The sequence below is a fragment of the Canis lupus genome, chromosome 32, assembly GCF_048164855.1.
Source record: "Canis lupus baileyi chromosome 32, mCanLup2.hap1, whole genome shotgun sequence".
In the NCBI taxonomy this organism is placed as follows: Eukaryota; Metazoa; Chordata; class Mammalia; order Carnivora; family Canidae; genus Canis; species Canis lupus.
In genome coordinates, this window is record NC_132869.1 from 11,923,265 (window position 1) to 11,944,517 (window position 21,253).

Consider the following 21,253-nt stretch of genomic DNA (forward strand, 5'->3'; position numbering starts at 1 on the left):
GGACGCGCGGAGAGATCCGGGCCCCGCCCCCTGACCTTGCTGGGAAGTGGGGAGCTTGGAGGGGAGAAGCCTCAGGCGGTGCCCGGGACCGAGTCCTTGCGCGGCGCGCGGCCTGGGGCGAGGCTCCCTCAGGAAGCTGCAGGCCTTGCGTTCCGGGCCGAAGGGGCCCCGGGCGCGGAGGAAAGCCCGGAAACCTGGAAGCCTTGGCCCAGGAGGGCTGGCGCGCGGCGAGAAGCCGGGGGACTGGGTGCGAGAGCCAGAGCGGGACCAGCCGCGGGGCCGCAGGGCGCAGGGGCGGGGCGGCTCCTGCCGGCTCCTCGAGGGCGTGAGGTCCAGGCCCGGCTTTGGGTCCACGAGGTCTGGGCTCTCGGGGCCTCTGGAGGAGCAGCCGGGAGCTTCCCGGCCGGGCGAGGGCCCTCGGAGGCCCGCGCTTTCTCTGAAAGTGAAAGGAGTGGGCGGGGGGCGCGGCCGAGGCGGGGCCCAGGCGGGCAGGCGCGCAGGCTCCGCCTCGGGGCAGTCTCGCGCCGGGGGCGCCGAGCGCCTGCAGTCCTCGCCGCGCCGCGGGCTGGTGGGCTCCGCTGCGGCTCGCGCGCGGGAGATGACCCTGCCCGGGGGCCCGACGAGCATGGCGCGGCCGGGAGGCGCGGGACCCTGCAGCCCGGGGCTGGAGCGGGCCCCGCGCCGGAGTGTCGGGGAGCTGCGCCTGCTCTTCGAGGCGCGCTGCGCGGCGGTCGCCGCCGCCGCCGCCGCAGGGCAGCCCCGGGCCCGCGGGGCCAAGAGGCGCGGGGGACAGGTCCCCAACGGGCTGCCGCGGGCTACCCCTGCCCCGGTGATCCCGCAGCTGACTGTGACAGCCGAGGAGCCGGACGTGCCCCCGGCCAGCCCGGGGCCGCCGGAGCCGGAGGGCGGCTGGCTCCCGGCCGCGGGCTCCTCGCACCTGCAGCAGCCGCGCCGACTCTCCACCTCGTCGCTCTCCTCCACTGGCTCCTCGTCGCTGCCCGAGGACTCGGAGGACGATCTGCTGAGCGACAGCGAGAGCCGGAGCCGCGGCAACGTGCAGCTGGAAGCCAGCGAGGACGCGGGTCAGGTACGGGCCGCGGGGGCGGGGCCAGCGCGGGCCGCGGGGGCTGCGCGCGGGCGGAGGGTCTGGCGCTCGCCGCCGGGCCGGGGCGCGGGGGCCGCAGGGGGGCGCCGGCCCCCCCACCCCCAGCCTGGGCGGCTTTCGCCGGGCTTCCAGCGGCGGGTCGCGGCCCGGGCCCTAGGGCGTCTAAGACGAGAGCGAGGAGGAGTCTGCGACCGGCCGTGGGCCCCGGGTGGGGCGGGGGTGGAGATCGTGACTTGCTGGCCGCCAGGTGGGGCCGGAGGGATCCGAGGGGCTTGGAGTTGCCCCGCGAACTCGCGGAGACACCGGGGCGGGCGAGTCTCCCGCTCTCCCCGCCCCCTCTCCCGCGCGGAGGCCCCACCCCCGCCGTTGCCACGGTTTCCCTCTCCTGAGTGGGAGTGGAGCGGCGCTCCAGGCTCTGCTCGGGAGCCGCCGCCGTCTGCTCCCGGCGCCCGCACGAGGCGTGGACGCGGAGAAGGGAGGGGCTCGGGCCTGGGGGCTCGCGCGGGGAGCGCGATGCAGCCCTGCTCCCGGGCTACCGCTCCTAGTTCAAGCCGGGGGAAGGTAAACTGAGGTCGAAAGCGCTGGATCCCCCTGCTAGTTGCCGCCTCCGATAACCTGGCTGTTCCGGGGCCAGGTCTGACCCTCGGGTAACCCGGGTCAGAGTGCAGCGAAGTCATTCCCAGTTCCTGCCCCTTAGGGGTGTGCAGCGCCCGGGATGGCCATCTCGTCCCCTCTTATTAACCAAGGCCAAATATTCTACAGAACTACCCGCGGTCAATGCGAAGGAGTTGCTCTAGATCCACGTTATGCAAGTGTCCCTGGAGCGGAGGGAGAGGCGAAGGGCGCCCCGCAGGCTCTGGTAGCTCCGAGCCGGCCCGGAAGGGCGGTGGGTGCGGCGGACGCGTGCAGGGGCGGCCTGGGCGCGGTGCGGGAAGCCCAGAGGCGCGGCCTCCGCCTGCAGAACCTGGGCTTCGGCGCTGCTTCGGATTGGACGAGGCAGGGGAGACCCTGTAAGGACCTGCAACGATCTGTGACTCAGTTACCCGCTGACACATTACCCAAAGGACAGCATGACTTGTAAGGGACACGAGGGAAAAGGGGCTCATAGACCAGGCACACGCGCGCGCGCGCCTCTGCCGTCAGGTGTAGGGTGCGGGGAGGCCCTCCCTCCCCCGGGAGATTGGGGTACTCGCGACCCAGGATCGGCCCTCGTGCAAGCCTGGCTCCTGCAGGGATGCGGGTGCCACCGAGGGATTCCCGAAGCGGTGGAACGCGGGGCAATGGGAGGACTCCGCCTCGCCCACCTCCTGCGAAGCGCGGAGCAGTAGTTCTGAGCGCGCTGGGGCCCGGGTCAGATGTCGACAGCCGAGAGGCGCGAGGCGAGCGCAGAACCAAGTGCGCCAGGACGGCAGCCCCGGCTTCCCCGGCCGCCCACAGCCCGAGGAGCTGCCGCGGCCGAAGCCTGCCTGCAACGTAGGCGGCCCCGCTGGGTCGAGACTCCCGACACCGGTCGCAGCTGTGCCGCGGGCGTCTTCGGCCGGGCTCTCCCGCCCGGAGCTTCGCGGTCTTCCGGCGCGGCCAGGAGCCGGCGCAGAGGGCCGCTGCGGGCCCTTCCTGCGCCCCGGCGGCCGCTCCCAGGCCTTCCCAGCCCCCGCCCGCCGGGGCCTCCCCGAAGGCAAACAGCCACGGCGGCCGCAGATAAGCCGGTGGCTGTTGACAGAGGCGGCCTGCGTCGGCGTGGAGGGGCCGGCGCGGACTTTGCCTCGCCGCGTGCACAGCGCCCGCCCGGGCTGCCTCTAGGGCGTCCCCGGTCAGGAGAACGAGGATGCGCCGGCGAGAAGGGTCCTGCAGCGGCCCTCGGGAGCGCCCGACTGGACAGCCCCTTACGCCCGGGCCTGGATTCCTAACGGAATCTCTCAGAGCAGGAGGCGGCCCTGGAAGCGCTACCTTGCCTCTGCCTGGCACATACACGTGGCACGTGGTGTCTTGAGTGTGTCTTTGGTTCACTCCAGAGGGAGATGCTCCTTCTCCTAGGAGCACCGCACAGCCTGCCCAGAGCCCAGAGCTGGGCTTCCTCCAGGGTAGTTGGAACTGGGCAGCCTCCCTCCCTCCCTCCCGGGGCCCCTCTTCTGGTAGAGGAGAAAGTCATGGGCAGGAACACCCGGACGATCAGGAGAGGAGTTGGGGGCCTGTGCCCAAGAGCAGCTGGCATGACTGTATCTTGGGCCTTCCCTGCCTCTTAAAATAATTTTGGGGTGTTGCCTAGCAGAGGAGAGGTCGTTTGGCTCCTGTTCATTTGTTTCTCTTCTTTCAGTGCTCCAGGATAGGTAAGGAGACCTGGATGCCATCCTGTCCTGGACCCAGAACTCCCTCACTTCACTTTTCACTAATTATAGAGCAGAATTTAGGTTAACAGACTTCCTTTTTAAAAAGCAAATGCCCCTGGGAGGGTGAAGTCGTGGGTCACTTATACCTTGGTGCAAATCATTTTATAAATTTAAACTGATTGCTCTCACCACCACCACCACCACCACCACCACCACCAGCACCACCAGCACCACACCACCACAGGGAGTGCTGGTTTGATAGGGCAATGGGAACGTGAGGAGGGGGCTGGGCTGGCAGAGTGTTTCAGCCAGAGGCTGAATGGTTAGAGGTAGGGAGTCAGGAAGTATAGGGACAAAGACCAAAAACCCAAGGTCCATTCTGGCAGAAGATACATTGAGTTTCTGATGTGATATAAGAAGCAGGAGTCCCCAGGGCTTCCAAATGGAGCTTGGACAAAGGAGGGTCTGAGGCTTCTTAGTGTCCAGCCAAGGCCTTCCCAGAGAGAGAGACAGAGAGAGAGAGAGAGAGAGAGAGAAAGAGATCCTCCCTGGTGTGAGGATCAGAAGGTGCCCCTGTGGCTTCCTCAAAGACTCTTTGATATAGTCAGCTCTTCTGGGGTTTTTGCCCCAAGATACCCAGCAAGACTTTGGCTGTGAGTTGGTTTCCCAGACTTCTGTGGAGGAATAGGTCAGGCCAGAATTTGGGACCTTGGCCCTCTTCCCAGCTAGCTTTCCTTCTCTGACATAACAAATCTGCTTTCTGATATCCATACAATAAAATCTTACCTGCTCAAAAATATCTTCCTTGCTGTTGTTCATATGCCAAAATCCCCACCCACCCACTGAAGAATGACTCTTCAGGAGCCTTTTTGGATACATGCATTTTTATCTGCATTATGTTCCCTGGAGGAGGTAGCTCCCTAAGATGGATGGTGGTGAGTTCATTGATACTTCCATAAACTTCTTCCATGTTTGACCATATCTATCACTGGCAGGGGAGCTAAATCCTGTTCTATCAAGCTCAGGAGGTGGCTAGGAGGGCTCAGATGAAGTTGCTGCTGCTCTGGGCTGAAATGATCCTCACAAAGTTGGAGTGAGGAGAGTAAGTGATGGGGCATTTTACCTCAGCTTGGAAGCAAGTCAATGCTGTGTTATTGTGCATCAATCAAGTGACAGTAGCCAGGACTGCAGGGACTAAATCCTCTCTTATTGGGCCCACTTCCCACCTTCCAGCTCCACTCACTGCTCCTTCAGAAAGGATAATGTAGCTCTCCCATCTCACCTCACCCAAGGCTGTCTCCCTCTTCCACTGGGGTGGCCACACAACTAGATATACCCTCTATGTCCCTTCTGGTCACAATGCCACCAAATTCTGCCACTAGGCCCCCAAAGCTGCCTGAAACCATACCATTAATCCCATTCCTTTGAATGAACGCAGAGGTGTCCAGCCAACAGAGAAGGGGCCCCCAAGCAGATCTCAGTGTTTCCCCAGAGAACAGACACACCACCCTGTGGCTGCAAATTGCTTCATGTTAAACAAAGCTAGTTTCGTTTCGTTTTGTTTCATTTAATTTAGTTTGAGAGAAAGCACAAGCTGGGAGGGGCAGAAGGAGAAGGAGAAAGAGAATCCCAAGCAGGCTTCACGCTCAGCATAGAGCCCAGAACCGGATGAAGGGCTGGATCTTATGACCCTGAGATCATGACCTGAGCTGAAATTAAGAGCCAGCGGCTTCTCCACTTCTCCAACTGAGCCACCCAGGCACCCCTTACAAAGCTCTTTCTCATGCAGGGTCCCATTTGACCCCCAAAGGGATTTGGTGTGGTAGCATGGATTTTGGAAACTGCTGGGTATTTGGAACCTGGGGAGGAGGTTGAGCTGGTAGAGAACTTTAGTCAGGGGCTGGGATGCTGGAGTCAGGGAGTGAGGGGATGTTAACATCTCTAAGCCTTGATTTCCTTCTGTAAAATGGCAATAATGCTGCCACCTCATGCACTTGATGTGCATGTGCGTGATTTGAAAATCATGAGTGGGAGAAGAGGGTACAAGATGATGCCACTGAATACACATGGCACATACATCTTCCTGGAATTTTACTTGAGGATTTGGAGGTGGGAGAGTTTTATAATAAAACTTGGATTTATTATGCAGCAGAATGCAAACCTTGTATGTATTTAAAGAGTAAAAAAGGGAGTTTTGAAAGAGATGTCATGCTTCCAGTGGGCTGCTTCTGGCTACACCCCCAGATCCCTGGGGGTTGGACATGTGATCACACCCTAGCGTGCCATGTAGGGACTTCAGTAGGAAAGCAGGAGCAGCACTTTCTGATGGAAGATGAGAAGCGCCTGGCAGGCAGTAGGCGGTCAGTAAATGGTGGCTCGTGTTATGGCAGCAGCTATATCTTCCCAGAGGAAACAGGCTCACACAGATCAAATTCTCACTTGGGATCACTCAGCTAAAAAGTGATGGAGCCACCTGATTCCAGTGCTCTGTCACTAACCCAAATCTCCTCCCCATGGAAAGGGCTATCTGGCCAGCAGCCTCCCCCCTTCCCCACTTAGGCCATTGCCTCAGTTCTCCCTCTCTCTCACAGAACTTCCTCTGATAGAGGCGGCTGGATTTCTGAGTTCTAGCCTTGTAACTCCTGCAACACATATGTAACTCCTCAGAGGCAAGCACCCCTGGAAGCAGGCAGCAGACACACAGCTTGGATGAGCAAACCTGAATACTTCAGAGATTGGGCACAGGACTGATGAGATTTTTTTTTTTAAGATTTTATTTATTTATTCATGAGAGATACACAGAGGGAGAGGCAGAGACACAGGCAGAGGGAGAAGCAGGCTCCATGCAGGGAGCCCAACATGGGACTCATCCGGGGGCCTCCAGGATCACACCCTGGGCTGCAGGCGGCGCTAAACCACTGTGCCACCAGGGCTGCCCAGGACTGATGAGTTTTGAATGGGAAAGGGAAAGGTCCAGAGTATGAGATGCTCTCAGGATCTGGTGGAGGCCAGAAGCCAGGATTGTGAGGCAGGAGGTACGCCACAATCTACATTTCCCTCCCAGTTTCATCTGGGATGACAGGCTCTCAACTCTGCATCCCACTTTCAAAGCTCAGGTTTCTGGGTCTAGATCAAGAAGACCAAGGGTACCCCAGCCCTAGTCAACTGGTGAGGAGTGATATGGCATCCAGGAATAGCAAGAGGATGTTGGGGAGCCCTAAGTCATTCTTTTCCCAGGCCCTGCCAGGCTAGGCTCTCTGCCCAGTGCTTTTGCAAAGGTTTGTTTCCACGTCTCTCTCCCTAAATGAGAGTAACCTAATGGTTCAAAATGAATTAAACAATAATCCAGATTTGTCCGGCTTCCGCTTCATGCCAAGGAATGGGGTTCCGAGGTCAGAGGGGTGGGAGCTTGTCACACTCAGACCTCACTACTACTCATAACAACCCAGTCAGAGTGATTATTTCCCCATTTTACAGATGAAGAAACTGACACTCAGAGGCTTGTTTCTTGGGCCCCAGGATCTCCTTGAGGCATTGTTAGAAATGCAAATTTTAGATTCCACCCAGACCTACTCAGAATTTCCCTGAGGCAGACCTAAGTGTGCATTTTTTAACATGGGTGACCATCAGGTGATTCTCATGCTCAGGAAAGTTCTAAATCCTTGACAGAGCACTTTAGCAACCTGCCCACACAGCTGGGGTAGCAGAACTGGGGTGCAAACCTGAGCCTTCTAACAGTACGGCCAGGGCTCATTTCAGCACGATGGAGAAGCTGGGTATCTGTCATCATCTTGTGCCTGTCTCAGTGTCTCACACAGGCTCACAATAAACTTCCCTTGAGTGAGTGAGCGAGCGAGCGAGTGAGTGCACCTATCGTGGGGCCCTGGCTGCTGGTGGTGAGGTGGGGCAGGAGGAGACCCTAAGCCGGAAGAGGGAGGGCTTATGCATTGTCGAGACGCCAGCGTGCAGGCCGGGACCCTGTCGCTTTCAGAAAAGCCACTGGCAGAAGATCAGGACCATGGTGAATCTGCCGGTCATGAGCCCTTTCAAGAAGCGCTACGCCTGGGTGCAGCTGGCCGGGCACACGGGTGAGCACAGGGACGCGCGGTGGGGTCGGGCAGGAGGGGGCGGGGCGGCGCTAACTGCTGCGGGTCTGCAGGGAGCTTCAAGGCGGCGGGCACCAGCGGGCTGATCCTGAAGCGCAGCTCGGAGCCGGAGCGCTACTGCCTGGCGCGGCTCATGGCCGACGCGCTGCGCGGCTGCGTGCCCGCCTTCCACGGCGAGGTGGAGCGCGACGGCGAGAGCTACCTGCAGCTGCAGGACCTGCTCGACGGCTTCGACGGGCCCTGCGTCCTGGACTGCAAGATGGGCGTCAGGTACTCGTCCCCTGCAGGTCCGCGCGGGGGCGCGGGCGGGAATGGGCGCCCTAGCGGGTGCCCCCAGCCGCGCGCGACGGGCTCCGGGTTTGCGTCCTCTTACGCCCCGCCCCGCCGCTGCCCGCGCCCCGCAGGACTTACCTGGAGGAGGAGCTGACTAAAGCCCGCGAGCGGCCCAAGCTGCGGAAGGACATGTACAAGAAGATGCTGGCGGTGGACCCCGCGGCACCTACCGAGGAGGAGCACGCGCAGCGCGCCGTCACCAAGCCCCGCTACATGCAGTGGCGCGAAGGCATCAGCTCCAGCACCACGCTCGGCTTCCGCATCGAAGGCATCAAGGTGGGCCAGGCCCGCTTTGCTTTGCAGCGCCCTGGCCCTCCCTCTGCCCTAACCCCACCGCGCGGTGTCTGCCCACCCTGTTGACCCCCACCACGAGGCACCCTGCGGCGGCCTTCCCTCAGCCCCCGGCAGCCGACGTCCTGGGAGGTACCGCTACTCTGGTCTGATCCCCTCCCCCCAAGCAGAGGAGAGACACGGGGACCCTGACTCCTCCTGTCCCACTTCCTTCAGAAAGCTGACGGCTCCTGCAGCACCGACTTCAAGACCACACGAAGCCGGGAGCAGGTGATTCGCGTCTTCGAGGAGTTTGTGCAAGGGGATGCAGAAGTGCTGGTGAGCGCCGGATCCTAGAACCCTGAGGTGTTGGGGAACCCGAAACCGAAGGTTGCCCCTTCGTCATCCGGTCAGGTGCCCTCGCCTGTGACTCCCATCGTAGCATTTATTGCACCTGGGGGCCTGTGTCTCCCTCACCACGGTATCTGCCAAGCCAAGCATGCGTCATGGCCCCTGATATTAACAGAGGCGCAATTAGTATGTAGTTAATCTGCCCTCCTCTCCTATCCTGCCCTCTCCAGAGGAGGTATCTGAACCGCCTGCTGCAGATCCGGGACACCCTGGAGGTCTCTGAGTTCTTTAGGAGGCACGAGGTAAGAGGGGTAGGCTCAGGTGCGGGCATTGTGATCTCTGAGGGCTAGGCAGTATAGGGTGGGGGCTTCTCCAGGAAAGGGCTGTGGCCTGACCCTGTGCATTTCGGCAGGTGATTGGCAGCTCGCTACTCTTCGTGCATGATCACTGCCATCGCGCGGGTGTGTGGCTCATCGACTTCGGCAAGACCACGCCCCTCCCCGACGGCCAGACCCTGGACCACCGGCGGCCCTGGGAGGAGGGCAACCGCGAGGACGGCTATTTGCTGGGTCTGGACAATCTCATTAGCATCCTGGCCAGCCTGGCTGAGAGATGAGGCTGGGCCCCGGTTCTAACAGATGGACCTGCGGCTGCGTCCCCACCATGCATGCTGGCGGCAGAGACTGAAACCCCGCGGTGCGGGGTGGTTCACACGGTTCTGCAGGGCCAGGTGCCAACCACTATGGGACGCACTGCAAAAGCTGGGGGCTGTCCCCCATACAAGACCCAGATTTCTGAGAACCAATGGCACTAATTAACAGGGTGGGGGAGGGGTGGCTGGGACAATGGGCTCCTTCCTCAGCCCAGCTCTTTTGAGGGGGGCTGCGTATCTCTCTAGAGAGGCCAGATAATGAATTTTATTTCGCAGGCACTAGATCTATTGGTCTAACCTCCCACACTACAATGGACAGCCTTTCCCAATAAAACTCAAAGACACCAGCTTTGCTGACTCAGGCCTCATCTCCTTCCTCCTCTGGTCCCTTTCTCACTTCCCTGGCACCCTCATATCCACTCAGATCACTGGAGGGTATGAGAAGAGCTCTTTATTAGAGACATCTGAAGGGTTGGGGGCTTCCCAGAGGAAGGATGCAAGGATGCTCATGGGGGAAGGGGTAATCCAGAGAAGGCTTTCTGCAGGAGACAATTTCAACGTCTGGTCCCAAAGATCAAAGGCTGGGAGTGGCCAAGCTCTTCTCCAGGGAGCCTAAGCCGGTTTCCAGGACTGAGGGTCCAGTGGTGTCAGGTCAGCCCTGTAACAGGCCCAGACACGAAGTACAGAGGAGTGTGCTAGCTACCTAGAAGCCTGGGGATGAGTGTCGGGAGGAACCATTGCTACTGTCAGTGCCTGCTTTCAGTCCTCGCTTTCAGGGCCCTTGGGGCTCAAGAGCCATAGGGCAGATTCCTTTGGAATTTCCCCTGAGGTTGGAATTTGGATTTGAGGGTCTTGAGTCCAGTGCAAAGAAGGCTCCTGCCCCAGCTCTTTAAGCTCTCCAGATTCAGTTCCTGGGTCTGTCGGGATCTTAGGCCCTCCGAAGACCTGCTCCTCAGCCCAGAAGTCCCTTCCTGCTCCAGGGTGGGCCCAGATCCATGGGCAGGGCTGAGTTCAGCACATCAGGGTCCTGTAATGGGGGGAGCAGGAGAGTAGGGGGACACAGCCCTGTTTTATGGCTGCTTTCCTGACCCTCAAGATCAAGATGGTCAAGGCAGGTCAGGGGGCACACCTGAATGCAATTTTGAAGATGCTCCAAGATGCCTTGAACTGGGGCAGAGTTCAAGCTGGTGCTGCCAACACTACATCACGGTATGGTACCTGGGGGAGAGGCAGGAGTTTGTCCTACCTGTGGCTGTGAAGGACCTTCCTCCCTGGACAACACTCCATACTCACACAAGTCCTGGACAGCCCCTGGGAGGGCCCATGCGTTTCCCTCCAACGATGAAGTACAGCATGTCCTGATTGGTCCACCCAGGGTAGGGCATGTAGCCTAATGAGATCTCACGGAGCAGCACCCCAAAAGACCTGCATCATGAGGGAAAAACTGAAGCCTATCAAGCACAACCTCCCCTTTCCCTCACATGAGGTGGCTCAAGGCCAGGGAGGGGGTTGGATGTGTTATCCCCAGGAGTCTGTCTTGGATGTGAAGATACCCTCCTCCAGAAAGGCCTCTGGGGGTATTCACTTAGCCAGCAGAGGTATCTCACACACACACACACACACACACACACACACCGTAATAATTGGCTCTATAGGAGGGAGGAGGGGAGTGATGAGTTGCTCAAATGCTACCAGAGTGCTGGTAAACTCCCTTGGAGAGGTGGCCTTCCCCAGCTCCCTAGACACCACACCTGTAGATATCTCTTGCCATCCCAAAGTCGCCAGTCTTGGCCACTCAGCTGGGCCCAGTACAGCTCAGCAGGCAGTTCCTGGCAGCAATGTCTCTGCAGGCAAAAAAAAAAAAAAAATCACTGCCAGAACTCAGATGCTCTGGCCCTCATCTATTTCCATAAAGTTCTACAGAAGAGCTAGTCTTTTTTTTTTTTAAGATTTTATTTATTCATGAGACATAGAGAGAGAGGCAGAGACATAGAGGGAGAAGCAGGCTCCTTGTGGGGAGCCCGATGCAGGACTCAATCCCAGGATCCTGGGATCCTGACCTGAGCTGAAGGTAGATGCTCAACCACTGAGCCACCCAGGCGCCCCAGGAAGAGCTATTCCTTGGGGAGAGAGTTGGGCTGCTCCCCCACTCCCTCCTGGCCAGGATCACTCCCAACCTTTGGATGAAGTGATTTTCCTCCAGGTAGTGGCAACTCTGGGCTATATTTTGGGCCAGTTGGAACAGGTCCCAGATGGCCAGAGGTGATGGCTGGACTGGGGTAGGGCAGAGGGTGCATTTTAGCCCATGCTTGTTTGGGGACATGTGGACAGCGTCTTTTTTTTTTTTTTTTTTTTAATTTTTTTATTTATTTATGATAGTCACAGAGAGAGAAAGAGAGAGAGGCAGAGACACAGGCAGAGGGAGAAGCAGGCTCCATGCACCGGAAGCCCGATGTGGGATTCGATCCCGGGTCTCCAGGATCGCGCCCTGGGCCAAAGGCAGGCGCCAAACCGCTGCGCCACCCAGGGATCCCCAGCGTCTTTATTTATATATTTTTGTAAGATTTTATTTATTTAATTGAGAGAGAGACACACACGAGAGAGAAAGAAGGAGAGAGAGTCCATGTGCACATGAGTGGGGGGAGGGGCAGAGGGAGAAGCAGACTCTCCAATGAGCAAGGAGCTCCACACAGGCTTGAACCCAGGACCCTGGGATCATGACCTGAGCCAAAGGCAGATGCTTCACTGACTGAGCCACCCAGGCACCCCGGACAGGGTCTTTAGATGGGCCAAGAGGGCTGGGAGAAGGGTCTTACCAAGTGTGGCTGGCTGTTAAGAAACTCTTCACGTCCCCTCCATCAACTGGAGCAGAATTAGGCGAAGGAGAGTCCTGAGGCTCAGCCCCACACAGCACACAATGTTCCTTTTTTTTTTTTTTAAGATTTTATTTATTTATTAGACACAGAGAAACAGAGACATAGAGGGAAAAGCTCCCTTGCAGGGAGCCCAATGTGGGACTTGATCCCAGGACCCCAGGATCACACCCTGAGCCAAACAGATGCTCAACCACTGAGCCACACAGGCGTCCCAGCACATGATGTTCTGATGGCTGAACTTGCTGAGGGAGAGGTGCACACATCCCAGTTGCCAGCAGGGAGGGAAACCAGGCTCTCGGTTCCACAAAACTAGAGACAGGCTCTACATCCCTCCACCTGCTACCTCTGAGTCCCAGGGTGAGAGTAGCTGGCCTGGCAGGCAGTTCTGCTTCCACCTTCCACCCCTGGCTGTGGCCTGGGTGCAGCTGATGATGAGGGCCTCCATGAGGAAATCCAGTTCATTCTGCTGAGAGCAGAGTTCTGGCAGGGTTTGGGGAGGAAAAGGGCTCCTGAGCTCCCCCAGACACTTCAGGGGAGTAGGCTGACCCTAGCTCCAGCAATTGGAAGTTCCACCTCTCTCACCTTGACAGTCACCAGCAAGGGGCTGGGGTCCCAGGGAAGGCCAGTTACCAGTCCCTCATAGACTTCTCCAAAGTCACCGTGGCCCAGGGCTCTGCAGGAAGACAGGTTGGAAAAGAGTGGGTGGCCAGGCCTGACAAAGGGTCCTAAGAGGGTCTAGTGCCTCTTTTACCTCCCTTGCCATCCCCTATATAAGCAGGTGGCCCTATCTGAGGACTCAGGCCTTTCCGCCTCCTGGCATCTCCCCAAGTACAAGCCCTACAGAGGCAATGTTGACTGGCACAGAAGCAGGGCAGAAGAGAGAGATGGTATGGGCTCAGGGTCGGGGTGGGGGTCTGTGACAAGGTTTTCCTTTTGTCCTTGCAGATGCCCTGGATAGAGGCAACTCTTGCTCCAAAGGAATCACAGGGTCCCTACCATCCCAGAATTGGGGATGACAGCTGGCCGAGCTGACCTGGACAAGTTACTCTGCATTTTGGAACTTCTCTGATCTCTATCTCCTCCACACAGAGGTTTGGGGCCACAAGTGCTCTATGAACCATAATTCACCACAGCAGGGAATGGGGATGGGGATGGAAGTGGGAGGGATTCAGAGCACAGAGGTTCTCAGAAGGAGGGGGAGATGCCCATTAAGGTAAATGTTTTCCATGGGATTCCACAGCTGCTTAGAATCCCAGAGGAATTCACCACTGCTGTGCTGGAAGCAGGGGTCTTGAAATGAGCCATGTCTGTCCCTGGGACCCCACACAGCTCAGTGAAGAGGTGGGCAGCCTTGAATCAGCCATGCTGGCTGGATGCTCCTTACCCAGAATCAGTACCCCACACACCATAAGGAGGCTCAGTGTAGAGGTCACAATGACAGTCACCAACAGAACCAAAAGGCCTGGTTGGGTGGGCAGGGCTAGGAAGAAACAGACACCTCCAGTGGGAAGCTCCTCTCTATCCCCCTCCCCAGTTGTACCCCTGACTCAAGACTCAGCCCAAGTGTTAACTTCTCCTTGATGCTTTCCCCGCTTGTCCTAGATAAAAGCAACCTTTCCCTCCTGAGAACCCCTAAAAACACTTTAAGCCTCCCATGGCAATTGCCACTTTAATAGATATCTATATCTAAACCTAGATACATATGTAGATAATAGGTAGGCAGAGATGATAGATAGGTATCATCCCTCCCATACTAGAACACTAGTCTACATGCTCCTTGAAGGTAGAGCATACACTGATGCATAACCAATCTCCCGCCCAGCACCCAGAATGGTGCCTGGCACACATCAGTCATCTTTCCCAGGATCCTATTGCTCCTCCCAGCCCCCAGCCCAAGGAGTCTAGACCTTGGACAAAGGCAGTACTTACCCATGCAAGTGATGTTATCTGCAGCTAGCTCCATGCCCTCTGGGCATAGGCATTTGACTAACCTCTGCCTGCCTCTGGCAGTCTTTTAAAAGGCAATGACTGAGCAGCCCTGGTGGCTTAGCGGTTTAGCACTGCTGGGCAGGATCCTGGAGTCCCAGGATAGAGACCCACGTTGGGCTCCCTGCATGGAGCCTGCTTCTCTCTCTGCCTGTGTCTCTGCCTCTCTCTTTCTCTCTCTGTCTCTAATAAATAGATAAAATCTTTAAATAAAAAACAAGAGGCAATGACTATAGCTGAGGTGCAGTTGGATCTCCACTTCTCCATGGCTCTCGGTGACTATGAGTAAAAGAACTGATACTGCAGGGTGAGGATGGGAGACAGATCTACTTTTCAAGCTACCTGGTTAATTCTAGCCTTGGACTTTGGAACAATGAGCAGTACCAGGCATTTAAGGGGTGGAGGGAGGGCCTAGAAGACTTGTCGAGCCTGTATACTCCCTCTTCTGGGATCTTTGAGTTCGCAGGATTGAGCTTGAAAATTCATAGTAGGGAGATATTTGACAAGTGCCCCAGAATGCCCTCATTCTGGCATCACAACTGATAGCCTAGTTCTCTCGAGTATTCCTGTGCTGTGCAAGAACCAGATAGTTCACAGTATAGAGCTGGTGGCTCTGATGGGAGTGTGCTCAGGTATTGAGGAATAAGGCTAGGCCAGGCTGAAATGGCAGGTAGGGGTAGGGGTGGCTAATACCTGCCAGAGGCTGCAGGTAGGGTTCACTGCTGGGGTGTATGAAGGATATCTCATCTTCCCCATCAACCCATGTCATTCTCTGAGACATCGCCCCCTGGAAATTGAAAGTGATAGAAGGTTTGGCTACAAAATGGGAGGAGGAAGGGACACAGAGATGGGAAGCTAGCTTATGAGCAGTTGGGAAGCTGTTGTCTTCCAGTGTAAATCCCAGTACAGCCCTCTCTATACTAGCATTGCAATACAGCACTGCCAGCTCATAAGTGGGAGCCGGGAGCCAGGGAGGTGGGTGCAAAGTAATCAGCTGGAACCTGAAGGCCTGGCCCAGGCTGGCTGGACAACCTCCTTGTCTGCCTGAAATCCTCTGACTTCATGTCCTCAGCTATAAAATGGGAGAGGCCCAATCCGCATGTCCCATTTTGTGATAATGGAAAAGATGTATATAAAGTACTTGTGAACAGTATGGCTCAGACAGACCCGAAGGTTCTGTCTCTACACCAGTGATTTCCAAACTCTGGAGTGTATTAAAATCACCCAGAGGATTGATTAAAACAGATGGCTAGGAGTCTCCCCTAGACTTTCTGATTCAGTAGGTTTTAGAGGGACTGAGAATTCTCATTTCTAACTTCTTAGTGCTAATGCTACTGGTTCAGAAACCACTCTTTGAGAACTACTTATTTAAATCATCCCTGCCTGAAGCACCTAGGTGGCTCAGTCAGTTGGGTGTGCCGCTCTTGATTTCAGCTCAGGATCTAATCTCAGGGTCCTGAGATGGAGCCCCTTGTGGGTCCCCTAGTCAAGCCCATGTCTAGCTCCATTCTGAGCATGAAGCCTGCTTAAGATTCTCTCTCTGCCCCTCTGCATGCACCCTCTCTCTCTCAAAAAAATAAAAAGTAGTAAATAAACCATCCCTGCCTTTCTGCCTCTCTGCTTAGTTTGCTAACTCAGCCAGCTCTAAGTTCCTGGGATTGCTGTAGAGCAAGGAGACTTGTGATGAAAAAAGCCCTGGATTTAAATGAAAATCAAGGGAATCTTGTCTGCTTGTATGATTTGCAACTTACTCGATCTCTCTCTCCCTCTTTTTTAAAAAGATTTGAGAGAGCATGAGTGGGACTTGGAGAGAGGAAGAAAGCGAGAATCTTTTTTTTTTTTTTTTTTTAAGATTTTATTTATTTATTCATGAGAGACACACAGAGAGAGGCAGCGAGAGAAGGAGGCTCCGTGCAGGGAGCCTGACGTGGGACTCGATACCGCGTCTCCAGGATCAGGCCCTGGACTGAAGGCGGCGCTAAACCGCTGAGCCACCGGGGCTGCCCCAAGTTTTAGGGTCTTAATTAGACTCCCCACTGAGCGTGGATCCCGAGGAGGGGCTCGATCTTATGATCCTGAGATCAGGACCTGAGCTGAGACTAAGAGTCAGGTACTTAACCCACTGAGCCGCCCGGGACCCCCTAGTCTTTTTTCTGAGAGCCGTTACCCGGCTCGCTTACTCGGCCTGCTCTGGGGCCCGGAGCAAAGGGGCTCCGCCGCTTCCCCCCTCCCCTTCGGGCCTGTTCTAAGGCTGCAACGTCACTTCCCCCGGCAGCCGCCGGCGCCGCCGCCCCCGCCCCCGCCCCCGAGCCGCCGGCCTGGGCCACCGCGCGCCGGTCCCGCAGGGAGCGCCCGGCCGAGGAGACGCGGCCCGCGACGTCCAGCCGCCCGCTCCACCTCGGGGCGACAGCGGGCCGGCCGCGTGGCTGGGAGGCCTCACCCGCCGCCGCCCGCCGCCGCCAGCAGTGGCTGCAGCTCGCGGGCGCGCGGCCCGGGGCCAGCGGCGCGTCCAGGAGCTCGCGCCTGCCGTCGAGCGAGGACCGCACCGGCCGCGGCCCGAGGGACTGGGGACCCCGAGGCCCGTACCGGAGCCCACGCGGACCGCCGCCCCCCGAGACGCCGCGGCCCCTCCGCCGCCCTGACTCCCCGCGGCTGCCGAGCGGCTCTCGGCTCCCCTGCGGGCGGCGCTGCGCCCTCCGCGAGGCCCGGGCCCCTCCTGCGGGGTTGAGCCGCCCCTTCTCCCCCGCTCCGCTTCCTCCGGGGCAGGCGCGTCTCCCTGCTGTCCCACTGGGATCAAGCGGCTCCCCGGGCCAAGGGGGAAGGCGGCGGGGACGAGGCCGCCGCGCCCGCCACGGGTGGTTCTGTTTTTTTTTTTTTTTTATTTATTTATTTATTTATTTATTTATTTATTTATTTATTTATTTATTTATTTATTTATTTATTGATGATAGTCACACACAGAGAGAGAGAGAGAGGCAGAGACACAGGCAGAGGGAGAAGCAGGCTCCATGCACCGGGAGCCCGACGTGGGATTCGATCCCGGGTCTCCAGGATCGCGCCCTGGGCCAAAGGCAGGCGCCAAACCGCTGCGCCACCCAGGGATCCCCCCACGGGTGGTTCTTGGCGCCTTTGCCCCCGCAGCTCCGCAAGCTCCGGGCGAGTCCCGGTCCCTCGACCTTCCGTCCTCAGGCCGCCCGGCTGACGCAGAGGCGGGTGACAAAAGTGGCTCCAGAATTTCCATCTGAGGGACTTAAGAGGCTGTAGTCGATTTTGAAAAGATGAGACTAGCTCTGTGCACCAGGAAATTCGATTTTACACTTATTTTAGGAGGGTAATGGAGATGAGGGGAGGCTCAAGCCACCCGTTGGCCGCCGCTGGCCAGGGGTTCTCCATTTGGAGGGAACAGGCTCGTAGGTAATCCAGCGCCCACCATTGCCTCCTTCCGGGACTCTGCTGGAAGAAGGGACAAAGCCACTAGGGCGCTCGGGGTCGTGGGATACCCTACGACAAGGTGGCGTGCCCCAGGCCTTCGATCCCTGCCTTTAGCACCTCAGACTCCCAGGTCACCACCCACTCTCCCTGCTCCACAGTTACAGGTCCGGCCGTCGGGGCCCAGCACAACTGCAGGCCTTTCAGAGGCCCAGTGGCCGCACTGCCACCCCGCGCTACCGCCTGGGTCTGCCTTGTTGCACCGTGTTTGTGTGGGTTGTTGTCGGCCGCTGGCCCTGTAGGAAGAGAACACCCAAGGCCCTTCAGGGCCCTGGAGCAGGGAGGGAGGAAAGGGTCAGAGCATCTGCCCTGGCCTAGTAAGGTGAGCAGAGGTAAAGGGAGGAAGAGCCTGGATGGAGCTCACTTGGGGTAATTAGGGGAGAAGCTGGCGCTAAGCCACTAGGTGGGGCATTGACATTGGCTTCTTGGGGGCTTGCAGCTGGAAGCTGCAGGGGCAAGAATGGCAGAAAAGGTGCCTGGGACACCCAGCTAGAGCAGAGAATGGCTCCTGAAAAGTATCAGCGAGACAGCGGGGTTGGGAGAGGTGGCATGATGCTAACGGGGGCCAGAGATAAAAATAAAGAGAGAACCTCTCAACAGCCGGCCCTTGCCTTTTGCCGTCTCTGTCCTAACCTCACCCAGTCAGGACACACCAGCACCTGGAAGCCTGCCCAGCCACCTCTAGTTGCTGCAGCCCCTCAGAATACCTGCTGATACCTCTGCAAGTTTCTCCCCTTCCCAGTGAATGACCTGAGGGCAGCCCTGAGTTTGGTCCTACAGGTCCCCCATCCTTTCCTTAACCTAGGTACTCTCACCCCCAGGCAGTGCTGAGACCTCAGGACCTGTCCCTCCTTCCCAAGCTGGGTGATGGGAAACCTTGAATTCAGGCAGGCACCATGTTTCTGGGCCCACTCTCCAGGGGCACTGACCCAGAATCCTTGGCCTTGAGGGTTCTGGGCCTCTGGGGGAGCCTCTAGGACTGGTCTCTCTCAACTGCTGTTCCCAAGCCTAGGAAAATACCTCTAAACGGGTGGTTCCTGGACCAACAGGAGGTACTTACCCACCCATCCAAGCCACAGCAGCTGCCAGCTGGAGCAGCCCATGGCTTGTTCCGCCTGCCACAGCCAGGGTTGTGGACTCCGACCTTGTCACTCCAGCCTGACTGCCCCTTATAGCAAGGTCCAGCCGCTTACTAGACACTGCCAGTCCTAAAGCGACCTGGCCACTCCCACCTCAGACCCCGGGATGCTGAGGGAGGGAAGGGAAGGGCATGTGGGCAGCAAGGTCCACATGCCCTTCCTGGAAGAGGCTTGCAAGCATCCCTCCAAGGCTCCTCTGTCTGGATCCGTTGGGTCGGCTGCTGGCTGCCTCAGACGATAGGGTGGGTACAAGGTAGGGGAGGAAGTGCCCCTTTTGAGGCAGGAGTGAAAAAAATGGCAAGCCATACCCTAGATACCCTGCCCAGGCTTCTAGGGCTTTCTAGCTCTCTCACATCAGGAGCAGTGGGGTGAGTGCTTTATTGGTGGTAAGGTGTGGGTGTGCTGGTATAGGAAGGGTGTGCACATATAGGAAATGCTTTTTTTTTTTTTTTTTAAGATTTTATTTATTTGAGAGGGGGAACACACGCAGTGAGGATGGGCAGAGGGGGAGGGAGAGGTGGACCCCCATGCTGAACAGGGAGCCTGATGTGGGGCTCGATTCTAGGACCCCAGAAGGCAGCAGTTAACCAGCAGAACCACCTAGGTGTCCCAGGAAGCCCTCTTTAAACTGCCCCAAGTAAGGTATCATTACTTGGCATTACTTGTGTCTTTTCAGTACCTTTGTGACTGAAAGGCTGAACCTCCAGATACCCTCAGAAACATGGGTCTCTAAGTTTACCTCATATATCTCCATTGTGTGTGGGGTTTTATTTTATTTATTTGACAGAGCACAAGCAGGGGGACAGTAGGCAGAGGGAGAGGGAGAGGCAGGCTCCCCCTGGAGCAGAGAGACTGACGTGGGTCATGACCTGAACCACGCCCAACCAACTGAGCCATGGGTTTTTTTGTGTTTTGTTTTTTAAGGATTTTATTTATTTGAGAGAGAGAGCGCGCATGCGCGCGAGAGCAAGAGCAGGAGCAGGGGGGAAGCAGACTTCCCACTGAGCGGGGAGCCCGATGCGGGACTTGATCCCCATGACCTGAGCCAAAGGCAGATGCTTAACCGACTGCACCACCTAGATGCTCTCCACTGTTTTAACTCTCTGCACAATTTCTTACTGTGATGGGGTGAAAGCCTGGATCCTGATGTCAAAGATCTAAGTGCTAGTACTAGCATTTCTAGTCAACAGGTGATGGTACACAGGTCACACTGCTCTGAGACAGTTTCCCACCACCTATAAAATCATATGCAGGGGAATTGCTCTGCAAACCACAAGGGACCCTGTAACTGTGAAGGTCACTCAGTCTTCAGTTGGTTTTGTGTCTTCCTTATTCTTTTGCCCAAAATACTATTTTTAAATACTACTAATAATAGTTAATACTAATTTTAAAGGCTGAGGTCTATGTTTAATATAAAGCACTAGAAAAAAAAGAAGTGATAGTAGTTAGCTATTTGGTTGTCTCTGAGAATATAGTGCTAGATAAAGATGCTACAGTGATTTTGTAGCACTCTAGTACCCATGCTCTATTTAACTCTCTAGGTATTCCCACTGTGAGGTCACAGAATTTACTTGGTAAGGTTCCAATAAGCCAATAAGAAGTGGTTCTCAAAAAAAAAAAAAAAAAAAGTGGTTCTCAACATGTGTTTGGGCTTGGACAGCAGCCTCAGCACCATCTGGAAACCTGTTACAGATGCAAATACTTGGGTTTCACCCTAGGTTTACTAAATCAGAAAAACTGGTGAAGGGCCTAGCGAATTGTTTTAACACTCTCCAGGTGATTTTTGTCACATAAGTTTGGGAACTACTGCTGTTTGCAGATGCAGTAGTTGCTTAGAAAACCTCCTGTATAACTCTGTGTTCAGTAGCTCCATTTATGGCAAGCGGGTTCTCTCTACCTACTGGCAGGGCACACTGTACTCATTCTGATGACCTGTAAACACAGGTAATTCCACACAGAAAATGACACTGTAAGAGCTTAAGAGTCAGAATTTAGACAAAAGAACATTAAAAACTCTACCAAAAGAGATGAACCAGAGTTCATGGTTTGATCCACTCCTTCCCAGCCTCACCTACCACTACTGAAGTCCACAATGGAGGGGGTTGTAGGACAGTGCTAGAGACTGAATGTTTGTGACCTATTCCCCCTACCTGCCTCCTGCCCCCAGCCAAGGTCTTATGCTGAACTCTAATATCCAAAGTGAGGATATGTAGAGGTAAGTCCTCTGGAAAGTGATTAGGTCGTGAGGGCTCCACCCTCATAGGTAGAATGTGGTTAGTGTCTCTTTTTTTTTTAAGATTTTATTTGAGAAAGAGAGGAGCACAGAGAGTGGCAGAGGGAGAGGGAGAAGCAGATTCCCCACTGAGTCAGGAGCCAGACATGAGGCTTGATTCCAGAACCCTGGGATCATGACTCGAGCCGAAGGCAGATGCTTAATCCACTGAGCCACCCAGGTGCCCCAGGATGGGTGTCTTTATAAAACCCCAGAGAGCTCCCATGTCCCTTCAACCATGTGAGGGCTGTCTAGGAACCAGAAAGTGGGCCCTCACTGGAGACCAACAGTGCCAGCACCTTGAGCTTGGACTTCCCAGCCTCCAGAGCTGTTAGAAATAAATTTGT

The 21,253-nt window shown here is 56.5% G+C and overlaps 1 protein-coding gene across 1 annotated transcript; it reads left to right on the forward strand.

Moving 5' to 3' along the window:
- Window positions 1-538: 538 nt before the first annotated feature.
- ITPKA (inositol-trisphosphate 3-kinase A) lies at window positions 539-9,493 on the forward strand. Its single transcript, XM_072808161.1, has 7 exons — window positions 539-1,087; window positions 7,424-7,520; window positions 7,592-7,808; window positions 7,943-8,147; window positions 8,379-8,480; window positions 8,723-8,794; window positions 8,905-9,493. Exons 1-7 carry the CDS (start codon window positions 599-601, stop codon window positions 9,106-9,108), a joined length of 1,386 nt encoding a protein of 461 aa, XP_072664262.1. The 5' UTR covers window positions 539-598; the 3' UTR covers window positions 9,109-9,493.
- Window positions 9,494-21,253: the final 11,760 nt, after the last annotated feature.

Coding starts and splice junctions, on each gene's coding strand:
- ITPKA (XM_072808161.1), top strand. CDS start 599: ATGACCCTGCCCGGGGGCCCGACGAGCATGGCGCGGCCGGGAGGCGCG. Junction 7,521..7,591: donor GCAGCTGGCCGGGCACACGG/GTGAGCACAGGG, acceptor GCGGGTCTGCAG/GGAGCTTCAAGGCGGCGGGC. Junction 8,481..8,722: donor AAGGGGATGCAGAAGTGCTG/GTGAGCGCCGGA, acceptor TGCCCTCTCCAG/AGGAGGTATCTGAACCGCCT.